Consider the following 27,570-nt stretch of genomic DNA (forward strand, 5'->3'; position numbering starts at 1 on the left):
TGGATTTCATATCACAAAATCACAAGTCAAACACTTCCCGAGCGTTTAGGACTGTGTGATGTATTTTCGGATGATGCGTGCAGATCCCAGTAGGGTGGCCTTTTGCAGTTGACAGATTGTAATTTTGTCAATGTCTATTGTTTCCAAATGCCGGCTGAGATCTTTTGGCATGGCACCCAATGTGCCCATCACCACCGGGACCATCTGCACTGGTTTCTGCAAGAGTCTTTGAAGTTCAATGTTGTTGTTGTTGTTATTATTATTATTATTATTATTATTATTATTATTATTATTATTATTTTGACTCTAAGCTGGAAGGTGTCCAGAGGAGATCGATGAAAAGGATCCAATGAATCCCTCTGATTTTGGTAAAATGCAGGCCAAACATCCTGAACTCTTGAAGCTTAAAGAACTGGGGATGTTTATCCTGTGTGTTGTCAAAATCAGCTATCTGACACCAGGGGGCAGTGTAGAAACATGGAGAAACATGACTTGGTTTTAAGGCAGTAACAGAACTTTTATTCATCTGGCCAGGTGGACGATAGGACAGCGTAATTGCTAGAAAGAACTGACATAACGCGTACAGAAAAGTGCAGCACATTTCATAAAGTTTGACAGGTATTCAAACCTCCCAAATAAATGGAAAAATTTATTCTGTGATGAGGAGGCAGCCATATTGCTTGACCCGATGGTCACTCCCTGGCCAGTTTCCCCTAGGATTTCCCTTTTGGGCGTTAGTCTTCTTTTGGAGGGGGGAACAACGGTGCTTCCAGCCACTCTCTGAGCGCTGGGTCGTACTTCTTGTACTCCTTCAGGAATGGGATCAAGTAGGGCTTCAACTGCTTGTTGAGGTTCTCCATCCCCATCCGGAACAGCTTGGCCGCTTCATCCAGCGAGGTCTGGAGGATTTCCCCAATTTCTTCCTGCTCGGTGTAAGAGGACAGCGTGCTTCCCAGGGACTCCAGTGCCTGATTGAGGGAGCTATCAAACGGCTGGTACATTTGAATCACCACGGGCTTGATGTTCTCCTCCAGCCACTCCACGCACCACAGCGCCTTGGAGGCCACTGGGTCAACGTACAACTCCAGCGCCTTCATGACAGCTTCACCTTCCTGGAAATAGCGGCTGCTCCAATCATCAAAAACCCGATAAGTGTGCACCTTGTAGGTTTTAGAGAGATCAGACAAGATCTCCTTCACTTCACTGATCTCAGGAGGAAGCGCTCTCTCTAGTTTTCCAGGGATTTTGTTCAGCTGTTCGCTGCAAAGAAGCAAAGCCAAAGTAGAAACATAGATAGGAAATGTGTTGTCAAAGGCTTTCATGGCCAGAATCACTGGGTTGCTGTGAGTTTTTCGGGCCACATGACCATGTCCCAGCATGATAGATGCCTGCCACAGACACAGGCAAAACGCCAGGAGAGATTGCTACTGGAACATGGCCATAGAGCCCGAAAACTGACAGCAACCTATATATAGGAAAGATGCTCAAGATGTTGTCGAAGACTGTCATGGCCAGAATCATTGGGTTACAGCTGCAAGGCTATTCAATGTCAATGCAGACAATTGGGTTAACAGTATTTAAAAAAACACCAGAATCAAGACAGTAAATAAAGGACACCACTGAGAAATGGGGGTACTCCAGAGAGCAAGCAATCAAGTGCTAGCTAACACCTCCGAAACAGAGGATGCCTCCAGGCAACAACAGCCAGGTTACCTTTATGCAGATACCCTCACTGATTGACTTTGCATCTGCAAGGCTACTCAATGCTAATCAAGCTTTCTAATGGCAACCTCCACACTTGCTTCAAACAGGCAAGGGTTCTATCCCCCACCCTGAATATTGTTCCAAGGAGTCTCATCCACCTTTAAGATTCCATGATTCCTTTGCTGGAGGCTTTCTGGTGGAAACCAAATGTCTGCCTCTCAGGCTTGTGAGGGATTATGGGACCTGCGATCCTAAATTTCTGTGTGCATCCACATCATAAGAGTGATGCAGTTTGACCCCCGTTTCAAGTGCCATGGCTCAATGTGAAAGATTCCTTGGAGTTGTAGTTTTGGCACCAGCCCACTTGGGCAGAGAAGGCAAAAGACCTTGTGAAACTACAAGCCACAGCTCAAGTGATGCTGACACGTCAGAGGGGTCTGCTTACATGACAACCGGGGTATCCAAAGCTTGGAGGATTTTCGCTACTTTCCCATACACGGCAAAGAGGGAATTAAACTCGAACGTGGAAAATTTTCCAATCAAAGTTCCTAAGCTGAGCTCTGAACTGGCTGTCACGGCTTGGCCTCCTGCAAGACAAAACCAGAGTCAAACATATCAATTTTTTCATGGCTTTCTTTGAGGTCGAATTTAGACCATGGACAGCTAAAGCAGGGTCCTGCCTGGCAAGCGTTTACAATAACACCCAAAGTTTCGGATTAAACAAAACACGCACCGGGATGACGACAAACAGCAGAGGCTTGCGTTGCCTTGTTCGAGGGCGAGTGTAATGAAGTATGAATTTTTAATTTGCAGATGTTATGTTTAATTGTGTGTTTGTGTTTTAAAAGGGTAAGTATTACAGTTATTGCATCTCAGCACTCAGAGGCTGGTTGTCATGGAGAAGTAGGCAGAGCCAACTGCTGTTTTGTTGAAAAAGTGCAGAGTTTAAAAAAGGGATTCAGTCTGTGCTCTGATGAGGCACAGGGAAGATTGATCCTAGGTTGAAGGTATCAAGGAGGCTCAATTGTTCAATTTTGAGTCAGTTTACAATAAGTTTGGTGACTTATTTAATGTAGTCTGTGTCCTGGTAAGGAACAGTGATCGTATATCACAGGGTGACTGCGGTTTAAAAGTAGCAGAGGAAGGAGTTCTAACTACTTTAAGTAAAAGAAATGACACTTTAGGGAGTTTATCTTACCTCATTCTAGTATTGTAACTGTTAATAAAAGTGCCTCTAAGTGAGAAACAATATTGTAACCACTAAGCTCTGTGCCTGAATGAACTTGTTATTTTTCCTCCAACATCTAAGTCTCTGTCGCATATATTGTAAACCAAGTTGCGTTACCATCTAAAGTGAATAAGAAGAAAGAAAAAAAAATTAAAAGAAAGGTCTCCTCTCTGAGTCTTTGGTGGTTGCATCTTTGCAAATTGGTAGCAGCGGTGGGATAAAAAGATTCTCCCTGCCTAAAAGAACCTCAGTCGTTAATAGCTCTTGACAAATTGGTAGCAGTGTTATAAATTCTTTACAAATTGGTGGCAGTGTTATAAATCTTTTACAGTGAGAGAGTGTGATTTGCCCGAAGTGCCAACCAAAGAAGCAAAACAAACAAATCCTTTCCAATAAATAAAACAGTGATATATAGCTTTAGCTGCAAAAAGCCCCCTTTTTTAATAGACAGGGTGTAATGAACCTTACCTATTAGGCCGGGAATGAAGCCTGGGTAACAGTGAGTGAGGCAGGCCTCCATTTTGTACAGGAATGCCAGGCAGCCATCTTGAGTGTGGTTAGGAAGAGGGAGGAGGTTAGAGAGAGAATCCTAGGATTGGCCAGAGCAGATGGGAGGAGCCAAGTGCAGAGAAGAAGAAAAAAAGCTCCAAGGCAGTTCGGTTTTGGGTTTTGGAGAGGAAAGTTTGGAGTTTTGGTTGTGTGTGAGAGAACTGACAGCTGTGAAACTGACAGGATAGGTCAGGCAGTTTGGATCTCTTGGGGGAGATAATTCAAGAGATTGACTCTCACTACTGGGCTGGTTAATAGAAGGACTCTAGGTTAGAGTTAGTTAACAACCCAGGGGGCTATCTAGATTAGGTTAGTCGAACTCGTGACTATTCTCAGCAAATAGAGCGAGGGTTTCTGTGACCAATAGATAGTTTGGTTTGATTGGAACTGTTTGAAACTAAATGAAGTAATCTGAAACATACAACTAAATTAAGCTGAAGAACTTCTGTAACCGTTTACGCTTATGTACCTCTCTGAAATAATTATTTGCCTGTTTTAAGAAAATAAATTTTTATTCTATGTTCAACTTTCAAAAGCCTCTACAGCAGGGGTCCCCAAACTAAGGCACGGGGGCCGGATGCGGCCCATCGAAGCCATTTATCCGGCCCCCACAGCACAAGGGCAGAAGGGGGTTCGGATAAATGACCCAAGGGGTCTCTTCTTCTCTTACAACCCTTATTATTATTATTATTATTATTATTATTATTATTATTATTATTATTAGCATTGAGGCTGGGTGGCCATCTGTCAGGGGTGCTTTGCTTGTGCTTTTGGTGCACAAAGGCAGAAGGGGATTGGACTAAATGGCCCAAGGGGTCTCTTCCAACCCTCTTTATTATTATTATTATTATTATTAGTAGTAGTAGTAGTAGTAGTATTAGTATTATTAGTATTGAGGCTGGGTGGCCTTCTGTCAGGGGTGCTTTGCTTGTGCTTTTGGTGCACAAAGGCTGAAGGAGGTTGGATTCAATGGCCCAAAGGGTCTCTTCCAACCCTCTTTTTTATTATTATTATTGTTATTATTATTATTAATTATTATTGCTTGGTGGCCAACTATAGTCCGGCCCTCCAACGGTCCGAAGGATCGTGAACTGGCCCCATGTTTAAAAAGTTTGGGGACCTCTGCTCTACAGTATATCTTTCTATTAAGAAGCCTTTATTAATAGTTCTAGCAATACAACAATTAAATACCACAGGAAAAGCCTCATAGTAAACCCTCCCAGACCTAGAACTATATTATGAGGCGGCAGCATTGACCTGGGTGAGAGACTGGGTCACATTAGAAAAGAAAAGAATCCTAGCATTGGAGGGTGTAGAGTTGAGAAGGGAATGGCATAGTTATTTATGTAAAGACAAGATCAAAATAGAAAAAAACTTCAAAAATCACTTCATAAGGGCCACGCTAATTAGAATATGGGATAAATATAAATTTAGATTCCACACCAAAACTCCAATGTGGTTCTCACCTATAGAAGCTAATCACAGAAGAGAATCCTCAACTGATCAATGGCTTACATATAAACAATTATTAACACTCAATAATCAAGAGATAAAGCTAAAAACACATGAAGAGATAAGAAAAGTAGACCCAAATAGTAGCTGGCTTCACTATTGGCAGATTAGGGAAGAATATAAAGGAGATAAGGAGAAAGGATTTGAAACGACAGAAAAATTTTGGGATAAAATTTTGAAAATAAATACTAGATTATTAAGAATACTCTATAAACAACTACTTATTTGGGCTCTCGAGGAAGAACAAATAAAAGAAGTGATGATAAAAGGGGTAGAGCGGTAGGTCATACAATTCATATTAGCCAATGGGAAGAAATTTGGGGGGAAAAACTGAGGTGGGCATACGCCACAGAAATTAAAGAAAATTGGTACAAGATGTTCCATATGTGGTATTTAACACCAAATAAGCTAGCCAGATACAGTAAAGGGAATATTAATGGAAATTGCTGGAAGTGTGGGAAATACTCAGGCACTTTCCTCCACATGTGGTGGGAGTGCTAGAAAATCAAGAAATTCTGGTATGAAATTTATAAAAAAATGATAAAAATTGTACAAAAAAAGTTTGAATTCAAGCCAGAATGTTTTTTACTAGGGATTACTGACCCAAAGATAGATAGAAATACAGATAGACTAATATTTTTTCTAACCACAGCAGCAAGAATAACTCTAGCACAGGTCTGGAAAACAAAGGAAGTGCCTTGTATGGAGAAATGGATTAATAAAGTAATGGATGTGATGAATATGGACCTATTGACACAGAGGATAGCACAAAACAGAAATCCCAAAAACAGCACGGATTGGAGACCCATGAAAGAGTACTTAATAAAAGAAAAAATAAACATTCACATAGAATCGATCTAAGGAAACTTCCTGGGGAAATATTAGGAATAAAAACAACATTAATAACAAATGCTGTTAAACCGTTTCTCTTAAATATAAAAGTAAATTATATGATTATGGCGAAATATAAAGAGGACCAATTCCAGAGCTCTGGAAGTCACAGAGACTTATAGCAACTGAGAAATGATATGTATATATCTACTATTAATTTTTTCTTTTTCTTTTCTTTTCTTTTCTTCTCCCCTTATCTTCTCTTCTTCTTCTTTGGTTTTTCATACACGTTATGTTGGTATTTGGGTTGTGGTATCTAAAAGATACTTTTTTTTTATTCTAAAGGGGAAAAAGACTATTGGCTGTATTAAGAAAGATACAAGTTGCTTGTAAAATGCACAATAAAAACAATGTTAAAAAAAAAGTTTGGGGACCTCTGCTCTACAGTATATCTTTCTATTAAGAAGCCTTTATAATAGTTCTAGCAATACAACAATTAAATACCACAGGAAAAGCCTCATAGTAAACATCAGTTTGGGAGCCAGAGGGTGGAAACAGTGTGGGCAGCGAATGGGAGAAACTTATCTCAAGTACATTTAACAACAAAAATCCTAAAAACATTTTAGGTTGGTGGCAGCTACTATTTTAAAAGAAAATCTAAAATCAAACTGTGTTCCCTCGCTTCTCACATACGTGTGCTTGAGTGTGTGAAGAGTGTAGAGTGAGGGGTGTGCATTATAAGGGTGTCTCCACTATGTCCTCCACTATACCCTCCCTGAGGTGGCACTCACCTGTGACCACGGTCAAAGCAAAGAGCACAACCAGGAGCTTCATGGCTGCACGAAAGGAGGCTCCGGACAGATCTGAACCCAAGACTCTCTCTCTCTGCGAAGGGCACCAAGCCTCCCAGTCCCTCCCTGCCTCTGGCCATTCATTAACACTGACCACGACCGTGGGTGCCTTCCCTTCCCTTTGCTTCTTCTTTTGGGATAATCGGGCGATGACCTCTTCAGAGGGGGCGGAGGGGACACTCGCCCGTCTCTTTGACTCATGTCCATGTCCTTCAGGGAAAAGGGAGATGGTTTTGAACTTGATCCAAAATGACCTGGAGTTAGAAGCAGAATTCAAATAGTACAGGTTCATGTCGGACGACCCATTATTTACAGGACAAAAGGGTGAAAAACAGCCCATAGATAACACTCCTGTTGCACCCCAAGGCAGTGTGAGCACTGGAAACCAAACAGAGACCAATAATCATATAATATCTTTCTTAAAACAATTATAAATTCAGGAATGAAAAAGTGGAAAGGATGAGTGAGCAATAGTCTTTTATGATATGGTATGAATCAGTCCCAAGAGTTGAAGAGATATGTCCAATATTATTGTCCAAAGTTCAGAAACCGAAACACACTCAAAACTGTTGGGAAGTTCTTGAGCAGGGAAACAACAAGAAAGCAAGAGTGAATAACAAGGTCCAAAGTCACTAGGAAGTCTTTGATATCAAGGCAGGAACAAGACGAAGCTAAGACCAAACTTGATTCAGGAACAAGGCAAGGATGTGAATTTACTCCGGTTTAAATCAGGAGTCGCGGCTCGGCTCAGCCGCCAGGAACAGAAGACTTGGCTTGTTGAAATCAGAAACTGGAAACGGTGAAGTGTTTTCAGAAGTCGCTACGTTGACACCATGAAATGTTCACAGTGTAGGACACTTTTATGGAACTTAGATCTAATCACAGCAAAGGGAAACCAAACTCCCCAAAGGTTCCCAAGGGAATCTCCTATCCATTATCCCCTCTAGATGCCAAACATTGACTCCTTCGAAGCCCTTGTTTTTCTGATCTCAGGCGATGCAGAAACTCCCTTCTGTTAAAAGATACATTCCCTGGGGAAATCGGGACATCTGGTTCTACCACGGGAGTAATGTTTTCAGTATCTCTCCCAATTAAGGAAGCATCGGAGCTATCCACAGCTGGGGTCTGTAATTGAACGGAGCTCTGCGAACTAGGTAAAAAGTCAAAATAAACTTCATCCTGATCAAAGTTCATTTCGGAATCAGGTCCAGAACCCAAAGGTGGCTGGGGTATAACAACTCCAAAATGATAGGGATTCATTGTAAGGAAGCAAAAAAATGGATTCAGGTTATGATAGAATAGAAACCCCAATTTTAGAGATGCTTCAATAGGGATCTAGGTTTCAGAAACGGTGCAGTTTTGCAGTGAAGATTGGTGTTCAACCTGAGCAGTACAGAGGAGATGATGTCATAGTGGAAATACAGAGCAAAAAAAGGAAAAGTATGGTATAATATAATATAATACAAAGGGGCCGGGCTGTGGCGCAGGCTGGTTAGCAGCCAGCTGCAATAAATCACTCTGACCAAGAGGTCATGAGTTCGAGGCCAGCCCATGTCGGGGTGAGCACCCGACAATTAAAAATAAAATAGCCCCTGCTCATTGGTGACCTAAGCAACCCGAAAGATAGTTGCATCTATCAAGTAGGAAATTTAGGTACCACTTATATGTGGGGAGGCTAATTTATGACACCATAAAAATCATCCAGTTGCCGTTGGAATGAGGAAGTGCCGTTGCAGTGGATGATGAAGCAGCTGCTCTCCCTGTGGCCAGAATCAAGCATACCCTCAGGAAGCTGGAAGCTGGAAAAGGTTTAAATTGCCTCTGTGTCTGTCTCTGTCGCTGTTCTATGTTATATGGCATTGAATGTTTGCCTTATATGTGTACAATGCTAATTATTAAATATGGTTTTTTGTAGGCGAGCAGATGGCAACTACTGGATGGCATATGTTCTGTATCAAAAACTAGAGCTGATGCGGTCTATCCAATGCAATTTTCTGAATCAGCACCCCAAAGAACTAAACAAAATCTAAAGTTGGCCAAGAACTGATTCGTAACCCTTTTGGTACTAATGTTGGAGAGTGGTCCCTGCTCAAAAAAAGGTTGGGAACCACTGAGTTAAAGTGATGTCAAACTGGGGAGGGTGGGATTTATTGATCATCGGCTACCTTCCAATTTGGGAAATAATCTTGCAGACTGTACTCTGTCCCACTCCATCCTCAATGTTGTGACTCAGCAACAGCATAACCTGCAGAGCCAGAGTGAGGACGAAGAAGGGGATTCTGGGTTTCAGATACAAGAATAACTAAACACAGCTGTCTGTTCTAAACAATATCTGAAAAATATGCACCACAGTAAAGGTTCAAAACATAGAACACAATATGTATATTAGAGCATGTTAACAATAATACAAATAATAATACTACTGATACACTTTAAATAATACACTATAAAATAACATCTATCAGACCGGGCTTCCTGGCTGGGAACTGTAAATGACTGCAACATTTGTTACAAACTGAAGCTACAGCCAATTGACTGCATTTATATCCTGAGGAGTCCTATAGAACTACTCCAAGACTACAGAGACTTTGATTTGTTTTGACTCCAAGCCAGGTTTGAGCCAATTGATTTGTACACTGATATATTTAGTTTTACAGCATATTACATGCCATTTTGAAGAGGACTGTGTGCCGCTACAGCTGACAGAATTGGATCATCAGTTGTATTATTATTTGTATCATTGTTAACATTATTATGTATAAGATGCTCTAATATACATATTGTGTTCTATGTTTTGAACCTTTACTGTGGTGCATATTTTTCAGATATTTCAGATACAAGAGCCAGATGATGGGATGCAGGATGAATTTCAGGATGATGGCATGCGGATGGGAATTATACAGGCTGATTCAGAGGCTCGAGAAATGCAGCTTGAGGGTGAACTTTTGAACCAGCCGGTCATAGATAACAGCCAGGATGACATTCCCATGGGAAATAATGAGCCGGAGATGTCTCAGGCTCCCAGTTCAGTTCAGGTGCGAGATAATGACGTGGAAGGCCTTGAAGGAGCACCATCACTATCTAGAGTAGATCGCTTGCAATGGAAAGGAATGTCTCAGCCTCGTCGTAGTTTGAGATTGGCTGGAAAGCGAGAGGCTTCTGAAGGAAAGAGAAATGCATTTTTGGGTTGCTTTTAAAACTGTGTGTTTTGAGACAGATCTTTGTCAAAGCAAATCCTCACTTCATCTGTGTGGATGTCCACGCTTCCCTGCCTTAGAGATTCTCCTGTTTCGGGATCTTTGTAACCTTTGGTCCTTTGCTCTTGTAGATTTATTGACTATTGTTTTGCCTATGGTCTATTGGATTTACTGACTCTCGTTTTTGCCTATGGAACTATTGGATTTTACTGACTCTTTTACCACAACTTTGGGAACGTTATATCTGTCAGAGTAATTTGTAGCGCAGCAGTAGTTGGATAGAATCAGTGGAACGCAGAACGAAGTGACACCCAGATACTTTGGTAAAACTATATACAGTAGAGTCTCACTTATCCAAGCCTCGCTTATCCAAGCCTCTGGATAATCCAAGCCATTTTTGTAGTCAACGTTTTCAATACATTTTGGTGCTAAATTCATAAATACAGTAATTACAACATAACATTACTGCGTATTGAACTACTTTTTCTGTCAAATTTGTTGTATAACATGAAGTTTTGGTGCTTAATTTGTAAAATCATAACCTAATTTGATGTTTAATAGGCTTTTCCTTAATCCCTCCTTATTATCCAAGATATTCGCTTATCCAAGCTTCTGCCGGCCCATTTAGCTTGGATAAGTGAGACTCTACTGTACAAGTTTTACTGTAAGCAGTAATGGTCAATGGAACAGAGGTCGATGGATCGTAACCATCCTCTGCTACCATTACTGCTTACAGTAAAGCTTGTATATAGTTTTACTAACATCTCTGGATGTCACTTCGTTCTGCGTTCCACTGACTCCATCCAACTACTGCTGCGCTGCAAATTACTCTGACAAGTGGTTATGGGCCCAGATTCCAGATCCCAGTTCCTAGACTGACCAGATCCTAGACTGAACCAGAGCACAGACTGGACCTGGAGTTTGGAGTTGGAGAAAAAGTTGGATCTGCAAGTGTGACCAGAGACGAGACCCGCTTCCGTTCTGGTGAGTCTGCTTTGGTGTGTATTTGGTGGAAGATTGATTCCTGGAGAAGCAGAGCTGCAAGCGGGGCGTGCTGGAGCCTGACTGGTTGATGGCCAGAAGTGAGAAGTGTGGAGCCATAAATCTTGAAGCTAGAGGGGGACCTGCCAGACGCTGCTGAAAGTGTGGAACCATCAGTGGCTGGGCTGAAACTCGAGAGCGAGGGTCTCCGGAAGGTGAGAATATCTGCCTGCTTTGATTTACATACAGTAGAGTCTCACTTATCCAAGCCTCTGGATAATCCAAGTCATTTTTGTAGTCAATGTTTTCAATATACAGTAGAGTCTCATTTATCCAACATAAACGGGTCGGCAGAATGTTGGATAAGCGAATATGTTGGATAATAAGGAGGCATTAAGGAAAAGCCTATTAAACATCAAATTAGGTTATGATTTTACAAATGAAGCACCAAAACATCATGTTATACAACAAATTTCACAGAAAAAGTAGTTCAATACGCAGTAATGCTATGTAGTAATTACTGTATTTATGAATTTAGCACCAAAATATCACGATATATTGAAAACATTGACTACAAAAATGCGTTGGATAATCCAGAATATTGGATAAGCGAGTGTTGGATAAGTGAGACTCTACTGTATCGTGATATTTTAGTGCTAAATTCATAAATACAGTAATTACTACATAGCATTACTGCGTATTGAACTACTTTTTCTGACAAATTTGTTGCATAACATGATGTTTTGGTGCTTAATTTGTAAAATCATAACCTGATTTGATGTTTAATAGGCTTTTCCTTAATCCCTCCTTATTATCCAAGATATTCGCTTATCCAAGCTTCTGCCGGCCCGTTTAGCTTGGATAAGTGAGACTCTACTGTATTTGCTTTTGCTCGATAAAATTACAAAAGACTACCTTCTGTGTATGACTTGGTGTCAATAGGAAGGTGAACTACTCTGAGGAGCGACACCCAATTATTTCCCAGCGCATCTACACTGGGAAATGAATGCAGTTTGACACCGATTTAACTGCTTTAACTACCATGACTCTGTGTGATGGAAAGCTGGGAGCTGTTGTTTGCACTCTCTGGCAGCAAAGGTTAAGAACAGGGGTCCCCAAACTAAGGCCCGGGGGCCGGATGCGGCCCTCCGAGGTCATTTACCTGGCCCCTGCCCTCAGTTTTATAATATAATATATTGTATATACATATAATATTGATAATAATATTATAATGTAATACAATATAATACTAATAATAATATCATATAATAATATTAATTATATATTCTATATTACATATAATATTACTATATTATATTACAGTATAGTGGTATAGTTCAATAAAGTAATATATAATGCTAATATTGTGTTATGCTAATAATATAATATATTGTATGTACATATTATTTGTAAGCCACTCTGAGTCCCCTTTGGGGTGAGAAGGGTGTGATACAAATGTAGTAAATAAATGCAGTAAATAAATAATAAATAAATAAATACATTTTAGACTTAGGCTCGGCCAAAGTTTGAAATGACTTGAAGGCACACCACAACAACAACAACAACAACAACCCTAATTAACTTGACTATCTCATTGGCCAGAAGCAGGAGCACACTTCCCATTGAAATCCTGATAAATGTATGTTGGTTAAAATTATTTTTATTTTTAAATATTGTATTGTTCTTTCATTGTTGTTGTTGTTTTTGCACTACAAATAAGCCATGTGCAGTGTGCATCGGAATTTGTTTGTATTTTTTTTTTTCAAATGATAATTCGGCCCCTCAACAGTCTGAAGGATTGTGGACCGGCCCTCGGCTTAAAAAGTTTGAGGACCCCTGGTTAAGAAGATCTTGTCAAACTAACGCAGACCGAAACAGACCATCATTTGGGAAGATTTATTCCGTGATGCAGAGGGAACCATTTCGCCTAGGATTTGTCAGTCTTTTTTCCGCGGGGGGAAAAATGGTGCTTCCATCCACTCTGTGAGCGCTGGCTTGTACTTCTTGTACTCATTGAGGAACGGGATCAGGTAGGGCTTCAACTGCTTGTGGAGGGTCTCCATCCCCAGCCGGAGCTGCTTGCCTGCTTCGACCAATGAGGCCTGGATGCTTTCCTCGATTTCTTCTAGCTCTTTAGCTTGCGGCTCCTTGGTGTAAGAGGACACTTGGCTGTTCAGGGACTCCAGCACCTGGTCCCGGGGTCTCTCGAACGCCTGCCGGTACGTTTCGATCACCACTGGTCTGATGTTCTCCTCCAGCCACTCCACGTACTTCAGCGCCTTGGAGGCCACTGGGTCGACGTACTGTGCCAGAGCCTCCTTGACACCTTCCAAGTTATATTCGTATTGGTTCAGGTTCCACTCATGATGAACCCGAGAGAACTTTGTCATGACGGCATCAAGGATCTCCTTCGCTTCCCTGATCTCCGGAAGAAGCTCTCTCTCTTGCTCCCGGAGGGTTTCGTAGGCTTTCAACAGGTGGGCGCTGCAAGGAAGCAAAGCCAGATACAACCAGGATTGAAGGAAACATTAAGGCACGAAACCATGAACATGAACAAAATTATTATCTATATATATAAAAGAGTGATGGCATCAGGGCAGCGGACAAAACAACAAAACTACACACCCCAGAAACACTAAACTTGGCAGCACAACCCCTCATCCATGCCTCTACGTTCATACAACAAAAAGAAAATAAAAATAAAGTCCTAATTAGAGGGAGAGGAAGAATTGTTTTTATCCAATTGCTGCCAGTTAGAAGGCTAAGCTCCGCCCACTTGGTCTCCTAGCAACCTACTCAGCCCAACAGATGGCCACCCAGCTTCATAATAATAATAATAATAATAATAATAATACAAACTTAGGTTAGCAGATACCCCTAAGGATCATCCAGTTCAACTTCCCTATATCATGCAGGAGGACACAATCCAACCACTCCTGACAGATGGCCATCCAATATCTGCACAATAATAATACACATCGAATCATAGCATCAGACAGTTAGGAGACACCCCTAAAGGCCATCCAGTTAAACCCAATTCTGCCATGCAGGACACAATCCAAGCACTCCCAACAGATGGCCACCCAGCCTCTCAATATTAATACTAATACTACTACTACTACTACTACTAATAATAATAATAATAATAATAACATCATCATACAATCCTAAGGTTTGGAGTGACCCTTAAGGATCATCCAGATCAACTTCCTTCTACCATGCAGTAGGACACAATCCAAGCACTCCTGACAGATGGCCATCCAGCCTCAACAAGTTTTCACCAACACCACCAGACAACGCCACAGCAACGCGTGGCTGGGCACAGCTAGTCTATATATATAAAAGAGTAATGGCATCACGGCGACCCGCAAAACAACTAAACTACAAGCCCCCCAACCTCGAAATTTGACAACACAACCCATCATCCATGCCTCTAGGTTGATACAACAAAAAGCAAAGAAAAATAAAGTCCTAATTAGAGGGAGAGAAATAATTGTTTTTATCCAATTGCTGCCACTTAGATAGCTCTAAGCTCTGCCCACTTGGTCTCCTAGCAACCCGCTCAGCGCAGTCTTAATAAAAGAATAAAAAATAAAATAAATACAAATACTGTAATACAATAAAAAATAATTAAAAACACTAAAAAATTAATACAATAAAATACTATAACTAAATAACTAAAAATAATACAACAAAATAATAAAATATAATAAATAAAAAAGATAAGTTACAATAAAATTAATTAAAAAAATACAACCATGAACATGAACAAAATTATTATCTATATATATAAAAGAGTAATGGCATCACGGCGACCCGCAAAACAACTAAACTACAAGCCCCCCGACCTCGAAGTTTGACAACACAACCCATCATCCACGCCTCTAGGTTGATACAACAAAAAGCAAAGAAAAATAAAGTCCTAATTAGAGGGAGAGAAATAATTGTTTTTATCCAATTGCTGCCACTTAGATAGCTCTAAGCTCTGCCCACTTGGTCTCCTAGCAACCCGCTCAGCGCAGTGTTAATAAAAGAATAAAAAATAAAATAAATACAAATACTGTAATACAATAAAAAATAATTAAAAACACTAAAAAATTAATACAATAAAATACTATAACTAAATAACTAAAAATAATACAATAAAATAATAAAATATAATAAATAAAAAAGATAAGTTACAATAAAATTAATTAAAAAAATACAAAAAACATCAAATAAAAATTTCACAACAACTTTTAACCAATAGCACCACCACTTTGCCACAGCAACGCGTGGCCGGGCACAGCTAGTTACTCTATATAATAATAGAGAAAAATAATAAATGTAACAATACCAATAATAATAGAGAAAAATAATAAATGCACCATATATTCTCGAGTATAAGTTGACCCAAATATAAGCCAACCAGGACCCTCACCCGAGTATAAGCCTAGTTTTTCAGTCCTTTTTTTAAGACTGAAAAAGCCCCCCTTGGTTTATACTCAGGTGAGGGTCCTGGTTGGCTTATATTTGGGTCAGCTTATACTCGAGAATATATGGTACATTTATTATTTTTCTCTATTATTATTGGTATTATTACATTTATTATTTTTCTCTATTATTATTGGTATTATTGCATGTATTATTTTTCTCTATTATTGTTGCTACTATAAATGATGTTTTGGTGCTTAATTTGTAAAATCATAACCTATTTTGATGTTTAATAGGCGTTTCCTTAATCCCTCCTTATTATCCAACATATTCGCTTATCCAACGTTCTGTCGGCCCGTTTATGTTTGATAAGTGAGACTCTACTGTAATTCAGTACACAGTAATGCTATGTAGAAATTACTATATTTACGAACTTGGCACCAAAATATCACGATGTATTGAAAACATTGACTACAAAAATGCATTGGATAATCCAGAATGTTGGATAAGCGAGTGTTGGATAAGTGAGACTCTACTGTACTCAACAATACTAGCATACTATAAAACACACATTTAAACCTGGATGAGAATATATACATTTAAGTTTTTTCTATATATAGCACTAGCTGTGCCCGGCCACGCGTTGCTGTGGCAAAGTGGTGGTGGTATTGGTTAAAAATTGTTGTGTAATTTTTATTTGATGTTTTTTGTATTTTTTATTCATTTTATTGTAAGTTATCTTTTTAAATATTATATTTTATTATTTTCTTGTATTATTTTTAGTTATTTTCTGTTATTATAATATTTTATTGTATTAATTTTTTAGTGTTTTTTATTATTTTTATTGGGTTGTTAGGAGACCAAGTTGGAGGAGCTTAGCCTTCTAACTGGCAGCAATTGGATAAAAGCCATTATTCCTCTCTCTCTAATTAGGACTTTATTTTTCTTTTCTTTTTGTTGTATCAACCTAGAGGCGTGGGTGATGGGTTGTGTTGTCAAATTTCGAGGTTGGGGGGCCTGTAGTTTTGTTGTTTTGTGGGTCGCCGTGATGCCATCACTCTTTTATATATATAGATTCTTATAGCATTTTGATATAGATATCTGTGCCTTATCGATCGAGAGAAGGCAAAAGACCTTGTGAAACTACAACGTCCATAGCATTGAGCCGTGGCGGTTCAAGCAAAGCAGCCAGCCATGTCATAGGGATCTGCTTACTTGACAATTGTGATAGGTGCAGAGAATAATATTTTCTCGAATGTCTCCACCACGGCAATGTAGGCATCCCTCCCGAACATGGATATTTTATCGATCAACGGTCTTAACTTGGGCTCCGAAGTGGGCGCTTCTCTGATGGCCACGGCTTGGCCTCCTGCAAGACAAAACCAGAGTCAAACATATCGGCTTCTTCATGGTTTTCGTTGAGATCCAATTTAGACCATGGAGGGTCCTGCCTGGCAAGCATTTACAATAACACCCAAAGTTTCGGATTAAAGAAAACACGCACCAGGATGACAGCAAACAGCAGAGGCTTTCATTACAAACTGGCCAGAAAAGGATGCAAGCATGGCTAGAGCCAGAAATGCAAAAATAATAAACATATTCTACTTTATATAATTTTACCATTTTATTATATTACTAGCTATGCCCGGCCACGCGTTGCTGTGGTGAAGTCTGGTGGTATGGGAAATAAAGTATTGATGAATTGATGGTAGTTAAGGTAAAGGGTAAAGGTTTTCTCCTGACATTAAGTCCAGTTGTGTCCGACTGCACACTGAAGTGGATTATATGGCAGTGTGGAGTCTAGATAATCCAGTGCAAAGCAGATAATATAAGATTCTAAATGGGTTATATAGCTGTGTGGAAGGGCCTTGAGTCTACACTGCCATCTAATCCATATTAATAATATATTAATTCATATATTGGAGCCCCGGTGGTGAAGTGTGTTAAAGCACTGAGCTGCTGAACTTGCAGACCGAAAGGTCCCAGGTTCAAACCTCAAGAGCAGAATGAGCGCCCGTTGTTAGCTCCAGCTCCTGCCAACCTAGCAGTTCGAAACATGCCAATGTGAGTAGATCAATAGGTACCGCTCCGGCGGGAAGGTAACGGCGCTCCATGCAGTCATGCCAGTGGCCACATGACCTTGGAGGTGTCTATGGACAACGCCGGCTCTTTGGCTTAGAAATGGAGATGAGCCCCAACCCCCAGAGTGTGAGTAGATCAATAGGTACTGCTCCGGCGGGAAGGTAACGGCGCTCCATGCAGTCATGCCAGTGGCCACATGATCTTGGAGGTGTCTATGGACAACGCCGGCTCTTTGGCTTAGAAATGGAGATGAGCACCAACCCCCCAGAGTGTGTGTAGATCAATAGGTACTGCTCTGGCGGGAAGGTAACGGCGCTCCATACAGTCATGCCAGTGGCCACATGACCTTGGAGGTGTCTACGGACAACGCCGGCTCTTTGGCTTAGAAATGGAGATGAGCACCAACCCCCAGAGTGTGAGTAGATCAATAGGTACGGCTCAGGCGGGAAGGTAACGGTGCTCCATGCAGTCTTGCCAGTGGCCACATGACCTTGGAGGTGTCTATGGACAACGCCGGCTCTTTGGCTTAGAAATGGAGATGAGCACCAACCCCCAGAGTGTGAGTAGATCAATAGGTACGGCTCAGGCAGGAAGGTAACGGCGCTCCATGCAGTCATGCCAGTGGCCACATGACCTTGGAGGTGTCTACGGACAACGCCGGCTCTTTGGCTTAGAAATGGAGATGAGCACCAACCCCCAGAGTGTGAGTAGATCAATAGGTACGGCTCAGGCAGGAAGGTAACGGCGCTCCATGCAGTCATGCCAGTGGCCACATGACCTTGGAGGTGTCTACGGACAACGCCGGCTCTTTGGCTTAGAAATGGAGATGAGCACCAACCCCCAGAGTCAGGGGAAAACCTTTACCCTTTACCTTAACTAACTACCACCAATTCCTCAATACTTTATTTCCCATACCACCATACTTCGCCACAGCAACGTGTGGCCGGGCACAGCTAGTGTTTTAATAATGTTGTGCACGAAAGAACTTCATTAATTCTACGGTGTAGACGGCACTCACCTGGGACTGCAGTCAAGGCCAAGAGCACAACCAGGAGCTTCATGGCTGCAAGGAAGCGGGCTCCAGACAGATCCGAACTCAAGACTCTTTCTCTCTGGGAAGAGAGGCTGGCAAGGGCTTTACACATCACTCCCTGCCTCCGATCACTCACTAACACTCATTAACACTGACCACTGACCTGGGTGCCTCCCCTTCGCTTCTCCCTTTGAGACAATCGGGCGATGACCTCTTCCGAGGGGGGCGGAGGGGATATTTGTCCATCTCTTTCACCCACGTCCATGTCTTTTGGGAAAGGAAGATTGTTTTGTACTAGTTCCAAAATGACCCGGAGCTAGCGGTGAAATGCAAATTGTGCATTTTCCTATCGGACGACCCATTATTTTCAGGACAAAGAATGAGAAACAGGCCATAGGGAATGATGAAGGTGTATTGGGAAAATATATTGGAATATTATATTTAATAATATTATTATTATTATATACTAGCTGTGCCCGGCCACGCGTTGCTGTGGCGAAGTCTGGTGGTATGGGAAAGAAAGTATTGAGGAATTGGTGGTAGTTAAGGTAAAGGGTAAAGGTTTTATCTTACATTAAGTCCATTATAAATGGATTATATAGCTGTGTGAAAGGGCCTTGAGTCTACACTGCCATATAATCCAGTTCAAATCAGATAATCTGTATTTTATAGGCAGTGTGGAAGAGGCCTAGTGAGGCCTAACTCTGCCTGTCCCCTGGGCTGAATTGGTTGCTAGGAGACCAAGTGGGCGAGCTTAGCCTTCTAACTGGCAGCAATTCGATAAAAACAATTATTCCTCTCCCTCTAATTAAGACTTTATTTTTCTTTTCTTTTTGTTGTATGAACGTAGATGCATGGATGAGGGGTTGTGCTGCCAAGTTTAGTGTTTCTGGGATGTGTAGTTTTGTTGTTTTGTCCTAGGCCGAAATTGGAATGGAATTAATTATATACAGTAGAGTCTCACTTATCCAACATAAACAGGTCAGCAGAACATTGGATAAGTGAATATGTTGGATAATAAGGAGAGATTAAGGAGAAGCCTATTAAACACCAAAGTAGGTTATGATTTTACAAATTAAACACCAAAACATCATGTTAGACAACAAATGTGACAGAAAAAATAGTTCAATACGCAATAATGTTATGTTGCAATTACTGTATTTAGGAATTTAGCACCAAAATATCACGATATATTGAAAACATTTACTACAAAATGCGTTGGATAATACAGAACGTTGGGTAAGCGAATGTTGGATAAGTGAGACACTACTGTATACGTTTTTAAGGTTTTTATAATGTGTTTTAACAATGTTATTAATGGATCTGTTTATATTGTTTTGTTTTTATGATTGCATTTTGGGCATTACATTGTGTCAATTTTTGTAAGCTGCCCTGAGTCCTCTTGGGTGAGAAGGGCGGGGTATAAATGTTATAAATAAATAAATATTATACAAGTATAGTATTATATTTTCCCAATAAGGTAAAGGTAAAGGTTTCCCCTGACGTTAAGTCCAGTCGTGTCTGACTCTGGGGGTTGGTGCTCATCTCCATTTCTAAGCTGAAGAGCCGGCCTTGTCCGTAGACACCTCCAAGGTCATGTGGCCGGCATGACTGCATGGAGCGCCGTTACCTTCCTGCCGGAGCGGTACCTATTGATCTACTCACATTTGCATGTTTTCAAACTGCTAGGTTGGCAGAAGCTGGGGCTAACAGTGGGAGCTCACTCCACTCCTGGGATTTGAACCTGGGACCTTTCGATCTGGTAGTTCAGCAGCTCAGCGCTTTAACACTCTTCACCACTGGGGCTCCAATATATGAATTAATATATTATTATTATTAATAATACAGTAGAGTCTCACTTATCCAACATAAACGGGCCGGCAGAACGTTGGATAAGTGAAAATGTTGGATAATAAGGATTACATTCTTATTATCCAGCCATCAGGATCTGGCTGTCCACAGGAGACGGAGTTTGACTCAGATTCTGATTTGGATTTTGGGCCTCTCCAGTACTTGGATCTCCAGGACTTCGGGCTTTGCAGGTGCCCGAAGTTGTGCTTCCAGAAGAACCGCTAATTGGGGAACATTCCGATGTTCAGTCAAGGTTGGGTTCGCCAGATGGTGTTGTTGCAGAGGAGGATGTGACTTTTGATGTTGTTGATATTATTATTATTAGTAGTAGTAGTAGTAGTATTGCAAAAGCTGAATGGCCCCTGTGGTCTTCCACTGAAATACTGTTAAGAGTATGTCAGTTAAAATTGTTCTTCACTTTGAATATTGTATTGTTCTTGCTTGCATTGGCCCATGCCTGGTATAGACCTTTATGGTGGTTCTACGAGTTGCACAAATCCCGGGCACGGGTTCAAGGGAGGACATCACGAAGCCGGAATGGAGAAAGTAACTGTCCCAACATTACTTTGGAAACTGTCAATCATTAATCCCGGGCACTGGGTTCAGCTATATTTGCAGATATTTGGTTCCCAAGATCATGGACACCAGGAGGAAAACAAGAGCAGATGGGAAAAGTTTACTCAAAAAAAAGGGAGAGGGCCGGGTTTATTGACCACCGTCTACTTCCCAATTTGGCAAATTGCACTATGTAAACAAAAATTTGCAAAATTTTCTGTTCCTGGTTTGAAAGTATTAGTTCCTATTGAATTGTCTGGTCCTTACTGTGCACGTCGTTGTTATCCTCCAGAAACTTTGTTTTTGTGGCTGCCACTATGTTGAATCGGTTGAGTCTCGATGATGAGATATAACAACAACAACATCAACATCAACAACATCAACAACAACAACAACTTTATTTTTGTATCCCGCCTCCATCTCCCCAAAGGGACTCAGGGCAACTAACATGGGGCCAAGCCCGGATAGTTACAATAAAAGAGAAATAAAATACATACTGTATATACTCGAGTATAAGCTGGGTTTTTCAGCCCTTTTTTAAGACTTATACTCAGGTGAGTATAATTATTATAATAATAATTGATTCATTGGAACTTATGCCTCAAGTACCACCTCCCAGCAGCAAAGAATTGGTGGGATCACAAACCTACAAAAGTATTGGAAAATGAGCACGCAAAGATACTGTGGGACTTCCAAATCCAAACTGACAAAGTTCTGGAACACAACACACCAGACATCACAGTTGTGGAAAAGAAAAAGGTTTGGATCATTGATGTCGCCATCCCAGGTGACAGTCGCATTGACGGAAAACAACAGGAAAAACTCAGCCGCTATCAGGACCTCAAGATTGAACTGCAAAGACTCTGGCAGAAACCAGTGCAGGTGGTCCCGGTGGTGATCGGCACATTGGGTGCTGTGCCAAAAGATCTCAGCCGGCATTTGGAAACAATAGACATTGACAAAATCACGATCTGCCAACTGCAAAAGGCCACCCGAATGGGATCTGCGCGCATCATCCGAAAATACATCACACAGTCCTAGACACTTGGGAAGTGTTCGACTTGTGATTTTGTGAAACGAAATCCAGCATGTCTATCTTGTTTGCTGTGTCATAAATAATAATAATAATAATAATAATAATAATAATAATAATAATAATAATAATACATCACACAGTCCTAGACACTTGGGAAGTGTTCGACTTGGGATTTCGTGAAACGAAATACAGAATATCTATCTTGTTTGCTGTGTCATAATAAAATAATACTACTACTAATAATAATAATTATTATTATTATTATTATTGGTCTTTCCCCTCCTCTATACAGCTGCATTGAGTTAAAGCGGTATCAAAGTGTGATGAATTCCACCCATATAGACATGAAATGAACCAGAAACAGACAAACACAGTCTCATTGTGGAGCTCATCTCCTTTATTATGGGATCTGGGAGTTGGAATAGCAGAAGCGAGTCGGACAACTCTACAGATTCTAAGATTTGTCTATTTCCAAATTGTGGATGAGAATGATGCAAGCCTTGGGAATCTCCTTGAATTAATTCTTCCTCTTCGTGAGGTTTGACTGTGCCGGCCCGTGGCTCTTCCTACAGTTTGGAGACATAGTTTTCCACCTTGTGTAGATATGGCGGGAGGTACTTGTCGAGCAAGTCCAGGTGCTTCTGGAATTCCTCGTCCATGGCCGGGTTGAAGGACTCGTGCTTCTCGACCATCTCCTTCAGGAGCGAAACCACGTACGGCCTCACCCGGTCGACGGCGGGGTCCAGGCGGTGTCCCACCGCGGCCACCACCTCCTCCTTGAGCTTCTTCAGGATGTGGTCGGACTTCTTGTCGATCTCATCAATGGCCTTCTCCACCATGTCAAACATGTCGGAGATCAGGTTGATGACGGAGCCGATGAAGCCCTCCTCCTCCTCCTCCTCCTTTGGGGCCTGGCCCTGGGCAGGAGCCTCGGTGGGATCATCCTCATCCTCCAACCATTTCCTGGAGAAGAAAGAGGAGGAAGGAAAGGAAGAGGGTGAAGGAGGAGAAGACCATGAAGGAGAGGAGGCGAGGGAGAAGAAGGACAAAGAGGGGGAGATGGAAGGAAGAAAGGGAGGAGAAGGAGAGGGAGAACAGGAGGAAGAAGACAAGGAAAGAAGAAGAAAGACGAGGAAGAGGAGGAAGGAGGAGACAGAGAAGACCACGAAGGAGAGGAAGGGAAGAGGAGGAGAAGGAAGTGAGGGAGAAGAAGGACAAAGGTGGAGATGGAAGGAAGGAAGGGAGGAGGAAGAAGGTGAAGGTAGAGGGAGGGAAGAGGAGGAGGAGGAGGAAAGGGAAGAGGAGGCGAAGGAAGTGAGGGAGAAGAAGGACAAAGAGGGGGAGATGGAAGGAAGGAAGGGAGGAGAAGGAGAGGGAGAACAGGAGGAAGAAGACAAGGAAAGAAGAAGAAAGAGGAGGAAGAGGAGGAAGGAGGAGACGGAGAAGACCACGAAGGAGAGGAAGGGAAGAGGAGGAGAAGGAAGTGAGGGAGAAGAAGGACAAAGGTGGAGATGGAAGGAAGGAAGGGAGGAGGAAGAAGGTGAAGGTAGAGGGAGGGAAGAGGAGGAGGAGGAGGAGGAAAGGGAGAACAGGAGGAAGAAGACAAGAAGAGGAGAAGAAAGAGGAGGAAGAGGAGGAAGGAGGAGACGGAGAAGACCACGAAGGAGAGGAAGGGAAGAGGAGGAGAAGGAAGCGAGGGAGAAGAATGAAGAGGAAAAGGAGGAGGAGGAAGAAGAGAGAGAAAGGAGGAGGGGAAGAAGAGAATGAGGTGGAGGAAGAAAGGAAAATAGTGAGGAGCAGAAGAAGGAGGGGAGGAAAAAGAGAGGAGGAGAAGGAAAAGAAGAGAATGAAGAGGAGGGAGAAAGAAAGAAGAAAAATGCAAAGGAGAAGTGGAGAAAGAGGCAGAAGAGAATGAAGAGGAGGAAGAGCAGAATGAGAAGGAAGGAAGGAAGGTAAAAAGGAAGGAAGAAGGAAGGAAGGAAAAACGAAGGAAGGGAGAGTAATAAGGAGGAAGAAGAGCAAGGTACAGAACATACAATCTTGTAACCTTTGAGGCTCAGGTTTATGATACCCCAAATCAACCCAAAACCCAGCAGCATCCCTCCCAAAAAAATCAGGGTCCCAGATAATTACAGTAGAGTCTCACTTATCCAAGCTAAACGGGCCGGCAGAACCTTGGATAAGCGAATACGTTGGATAATAAGGAGGGATTAAGGAAAAGCCTATTAAACACCAAATTAGGTTATGATTTTACAAATTAAGCACCAAAACATCATGTTAGACAACAAATTTGACAGAAAAAGTAGTTCAGTACGCAGTCATGTTATGTTGTAATTACTGTTAGCACCAAAATATCACGATATATTTAAAACATTGACTACAAAAATGCTTTGGATAATCCAGAACCTTGGATAAGTGAGTCTTGGATAAGTGAGACTCTACTGTATATTTTTCAGGGGGTGAATTGGGGGATACGTAGTGCAACGTGTCAAAAATGACTGTAGGAAAGGAGGTTTGCTTACGCGATGATCTTGCCGGTCTCGGATTTTTTTAGCTGCTCCCATTGGTGGTCTGTGGTGTTGTCGATTTTCTCCAGAAAATGCTCGATTTCATCGAAGAACTGGGCCAACTTGCTGGGACCTTCCGGGGCCGAGCGGATGACGAAGGCCTGGGACCCTGGAAGGGACCAACGAGGCGTCAATGTGCATTACTTCCACAGTGTAGACCAGGCATGGGCCAACTTGGACTCACTTATGGAGTTTCCCAACTCATGGGTTGTCCACTCACCTGCGAAGACGGCCAAGGCCAAAGCGATGACCCAGATCTTCATGTTGATCCAGAAGAAGTCACGCTGGGGATGAAACCGAAGGTGCCTCTGAATGATGGGACTTCTACAACTGGGAATTAAATAGTCATCCCAATGTCAATCATTAATGTCAATCATTAACACGGCAGAAGTGGGAATGTCCTCTTCCTCCCACCGGTTTGGGGTTCATTGTCCCAGCGTCGTTGTCCCCACAAAAAGAGGAGACATTGAACTCCGTTTTGCAAAATAACACCCAAAAGTTGTGTCAATAACCATGTTTCTAGCGAGAAGCTTGGCCTGGATGATGGGGTTCGCTACCTTTCGGCAGGTAGAAAGGGTTGGGAAACTGGGGCACGTTGCACATTGTGGGAGCTGTAGTCCAAAACACCTGGAGGGCCCAAGAATAATAATAATAATAATAATAATAATAATAATAATAATAATAATAATAATAATAATGATGATGATGATGCCCTGGCAGAATATGTAAAGCAAAGTGAAGAACCTGCTTTGATTGAAGTCAAAAATCAGAAACTCCTCAAAGCACAGCAGACAAAAAACCAGTACAAGAAAACCGCACTACAAACTAGAGCTGACAGCTGGCACAACAAAACATTGCATGGAAAGTTCCTTGACAAAATTGAAGGAAAAGCTGATAAGGAGAAGACCTGGCTCTGGCTCACGAATGGGACCCTGAAGAAGGAGACAGAAGGCCTGATCCTTGCAGCCCAGGAGCAAGACATCAGGACAAAGGCAATTAAGGCCAAGATCGAAAAATCAGCTGATGACCCAAAGTGCAGACTGTGCAAGGAAACCGACGAAACCATGGATCATATCCTCAGCTGCTGTAAGAAAATCACACAGACAGACTGCAAACAGAGGCACAACAACTATGTGGCCCAAATGATCCATTGGAACTTATGCCTCAAGTACCACCTGCCAGCAGCAAAGAACTGGTGGGATCACAAACCTGCAAAAGTCTTGGAAAATGAGCACGCAAAGATACTGTGGGACTTCCGAATCCAGACTGACAAAGTTCTGGAACACAACACACCAGACATCACAGTTGTGGAAAAGGACAAGGTTTGGATCATTGATGTTGCCATCCCAGGTGACAGTCGGATTGACGAAAAACAACAGGAAAAACTCAGCCGCTATCAGGACCTCAAGATTGAACTGCAAAGACTCTGGCAGAAACCAGTGCAGGTGGTCCCGGTGGTGATGGGCACACTGGGTGCTGTGCCAAAAGATCTCAGCCGGCATTTGGAGACAATAGACATTGACAAAATCACGATCTGCCAACTGCAAAAGGCCACCCTACTGGGATCTGCACGCAAGGGTGTATCTACACCATTGAATGGATGCATCTTGAGACCACTTTAATGGCCATGTCTCAATGCAATGGGATCCCGGGAGTTGTAGTTTTACAGGGTCTTGAGCCTTCTCTGTTAAAGGGTGTATCTACACCGTTGAATGGATGCATCTTGAGACCACTTTAATGGCTGTGGCTCAATGTAATGGGATCCCAGGAGTTGTAGTTTTACAAGGTCTTGAGCCTTCTCTGCTAAGGGTGTATCTACACCGTTGAATGGATGCATCTTGAGACCACTTTAATGGCTGTGGCTCAATGTAATGGGATCCCAGGAGTTGTAGTTTTACAAGGTCTTGAGCCTTCTCTGCTAAGGGTGTATCTACACCGTTGAATGGATGCATCTTGAGACCACTTTAATGGCTATGGCACAATGCAATTGAATCCCGGGAGTTGTAGTTTTACAAGGTCTTGAGCCTTCTCTGTTAAAGGGTGTATCTACACTTAAATGGATGCATCTTGAGACCACTTTAATGGCCATGGCTCAATGTAATGGGATCCCGGGAGTTGCAGTTTTACAAGGTCTTGTGCCTTCTCTGCTAAAGAGTGTGTCTAGTCTACACCATTGAATGGATGTAGTTTGACAGTACTTTAATGGTCATAGCTCAATGCAATAGAAGCTCGGGATTTGTAGATTTACAAGGTCTTGAGTTCTCTGTTAAAGCGTGTATCTACACCAGGGGTCCCCAAACTAAGGCCCGGGGGCCACATGCGGCACATCGAAGCCATTTATCCGGCCCCCAGGGCACAAAGGCAGAAGGGGGTTGGGCTAAATGACTCAAGGGTTCTCTTCTTCTCTTCCAACTATTATTATTATTATTATTATTATTATTATTATTATTATTATTATTATTATTATTATCATTGAGGCTGGGAGGCCATCTGTCAGGGGTGCTTTGCTTGTGCTTTTGGTGCCCAAAGACAGAAGGGGATTGGACTCAATGGCCCAAAGGGTCTCTTCCAACCCTATTTTTATTTTATTTATTATTATTATTATTATTATTATTATTGACACAACGACGTTGTATGACACAGCAAACAAGATAGATATGCTGGATTTCGTATCACAAAATCACAAGTCGAACACTTCCCAAGTGTCTAGGACTGTGTGATGTACTTTCGGATGATGCGTGCAGATCCCAGTAGGGTGGCCTTTTGCAGTTGGCAGATCGTGATTTTGTCAATGTCTATTGTTTCCAAATGCCGGCTGAGATCTTTTGGCACGGCACCCAGTGTGCCCATCACCACCGGGACCACCTGCACTGGTTTCTGCCACAGTCTTTGAAGTTCAATCTTGAGGTCCTGATAGCGGCTGAGTTTTTCCTGTTGTTTTTCATCAATGCGACTGTCACCTGGGATGGCGACATCAATGATCCAAACCTTGTTCTTTTCCACAACTGTGATGTCTGGTGTGTTGTGTTCCAGAACTTTGTCAGTCTGGATCCGGAAGTCCCACAATATTTTTGTGTGCTCATTTTCCAAGACCTTTGCAGGTTTGTGATCCCACCAGTTCTTTGCTGCTGGGAGGTGGTACTTGAGGCATAAGTTCCAATGGATCATTTGGGCCACATA

General features: G+C 41.9%; 2 protein-coding genes across 2 annotated transcripts; both read right to left on the reverse strand.

Annotated features, from left to right (window-relative positions):
* Positions 1–496: 496 nt before the first annotated feature.
* On the reverse strand, positions 497–6,982 carry LOC100555113 (uncharacterized). The gene is made up of 3 exons (XM_003230004.3): positions 6,616–6,982; positions 2,150–2,291; positions 497–1,260 (listed from the first exon to the last, which is right to left on the reverse strand). Exons 1-3 carry the CDS (start codon positions 6,965–6,967, stop codon positions 735–737), a joined length of 1,020 nt encoding a protein of 339 aa, XP_003230052.3. The 5' UTR covers positions 6,968–6,982; the 3' UTR covers positions 497–734.
* A 5,752-nt stretch (positions 6,983–12,734) lies between these two features.
* Positions 12,735–18,584, reverse strand: LOC100554919 (uncharacterized). Its single transcript, XM_003230002.2, has 3 exons — positions 18,367–18,584; positions 16,482–16,635; positions 12,735–13,337 (listed from the first exon to the last, which is right to left on the reverse strand). The coding sequence occupies exons 1-3, from the start codon at positions 18,491–18,493 to the stop codon at positions 12,791–12,793; spliced, it is 828 nt and encodes a 275-aa protein (XP_003230050.1). The 5' UTR covers positions 18,494–18,584; the 3' UTR covers positions 12,735–12,790.
* Between the last annotated feature and the right edge of the window lie 8,986 nt (positions 18,585–27,570).

The sequence above is a fragment of the Anolis carolinensis genome, unplaced genomic scaffold (genome assembly GCF_035594765.1).
Source record: "Anolis carolinensis isolate JA03-04 unplaced genomic scaffold, rAnoCar3.1.pri scaffold_10, whole genome shotgun sequence".
Taxonomy (NCBI): Eukaryota; Metazoa; Chordata; class Lepidosauria; order Squamata; family Dactyloidae; genus Anolis; species Anolis carolinensis.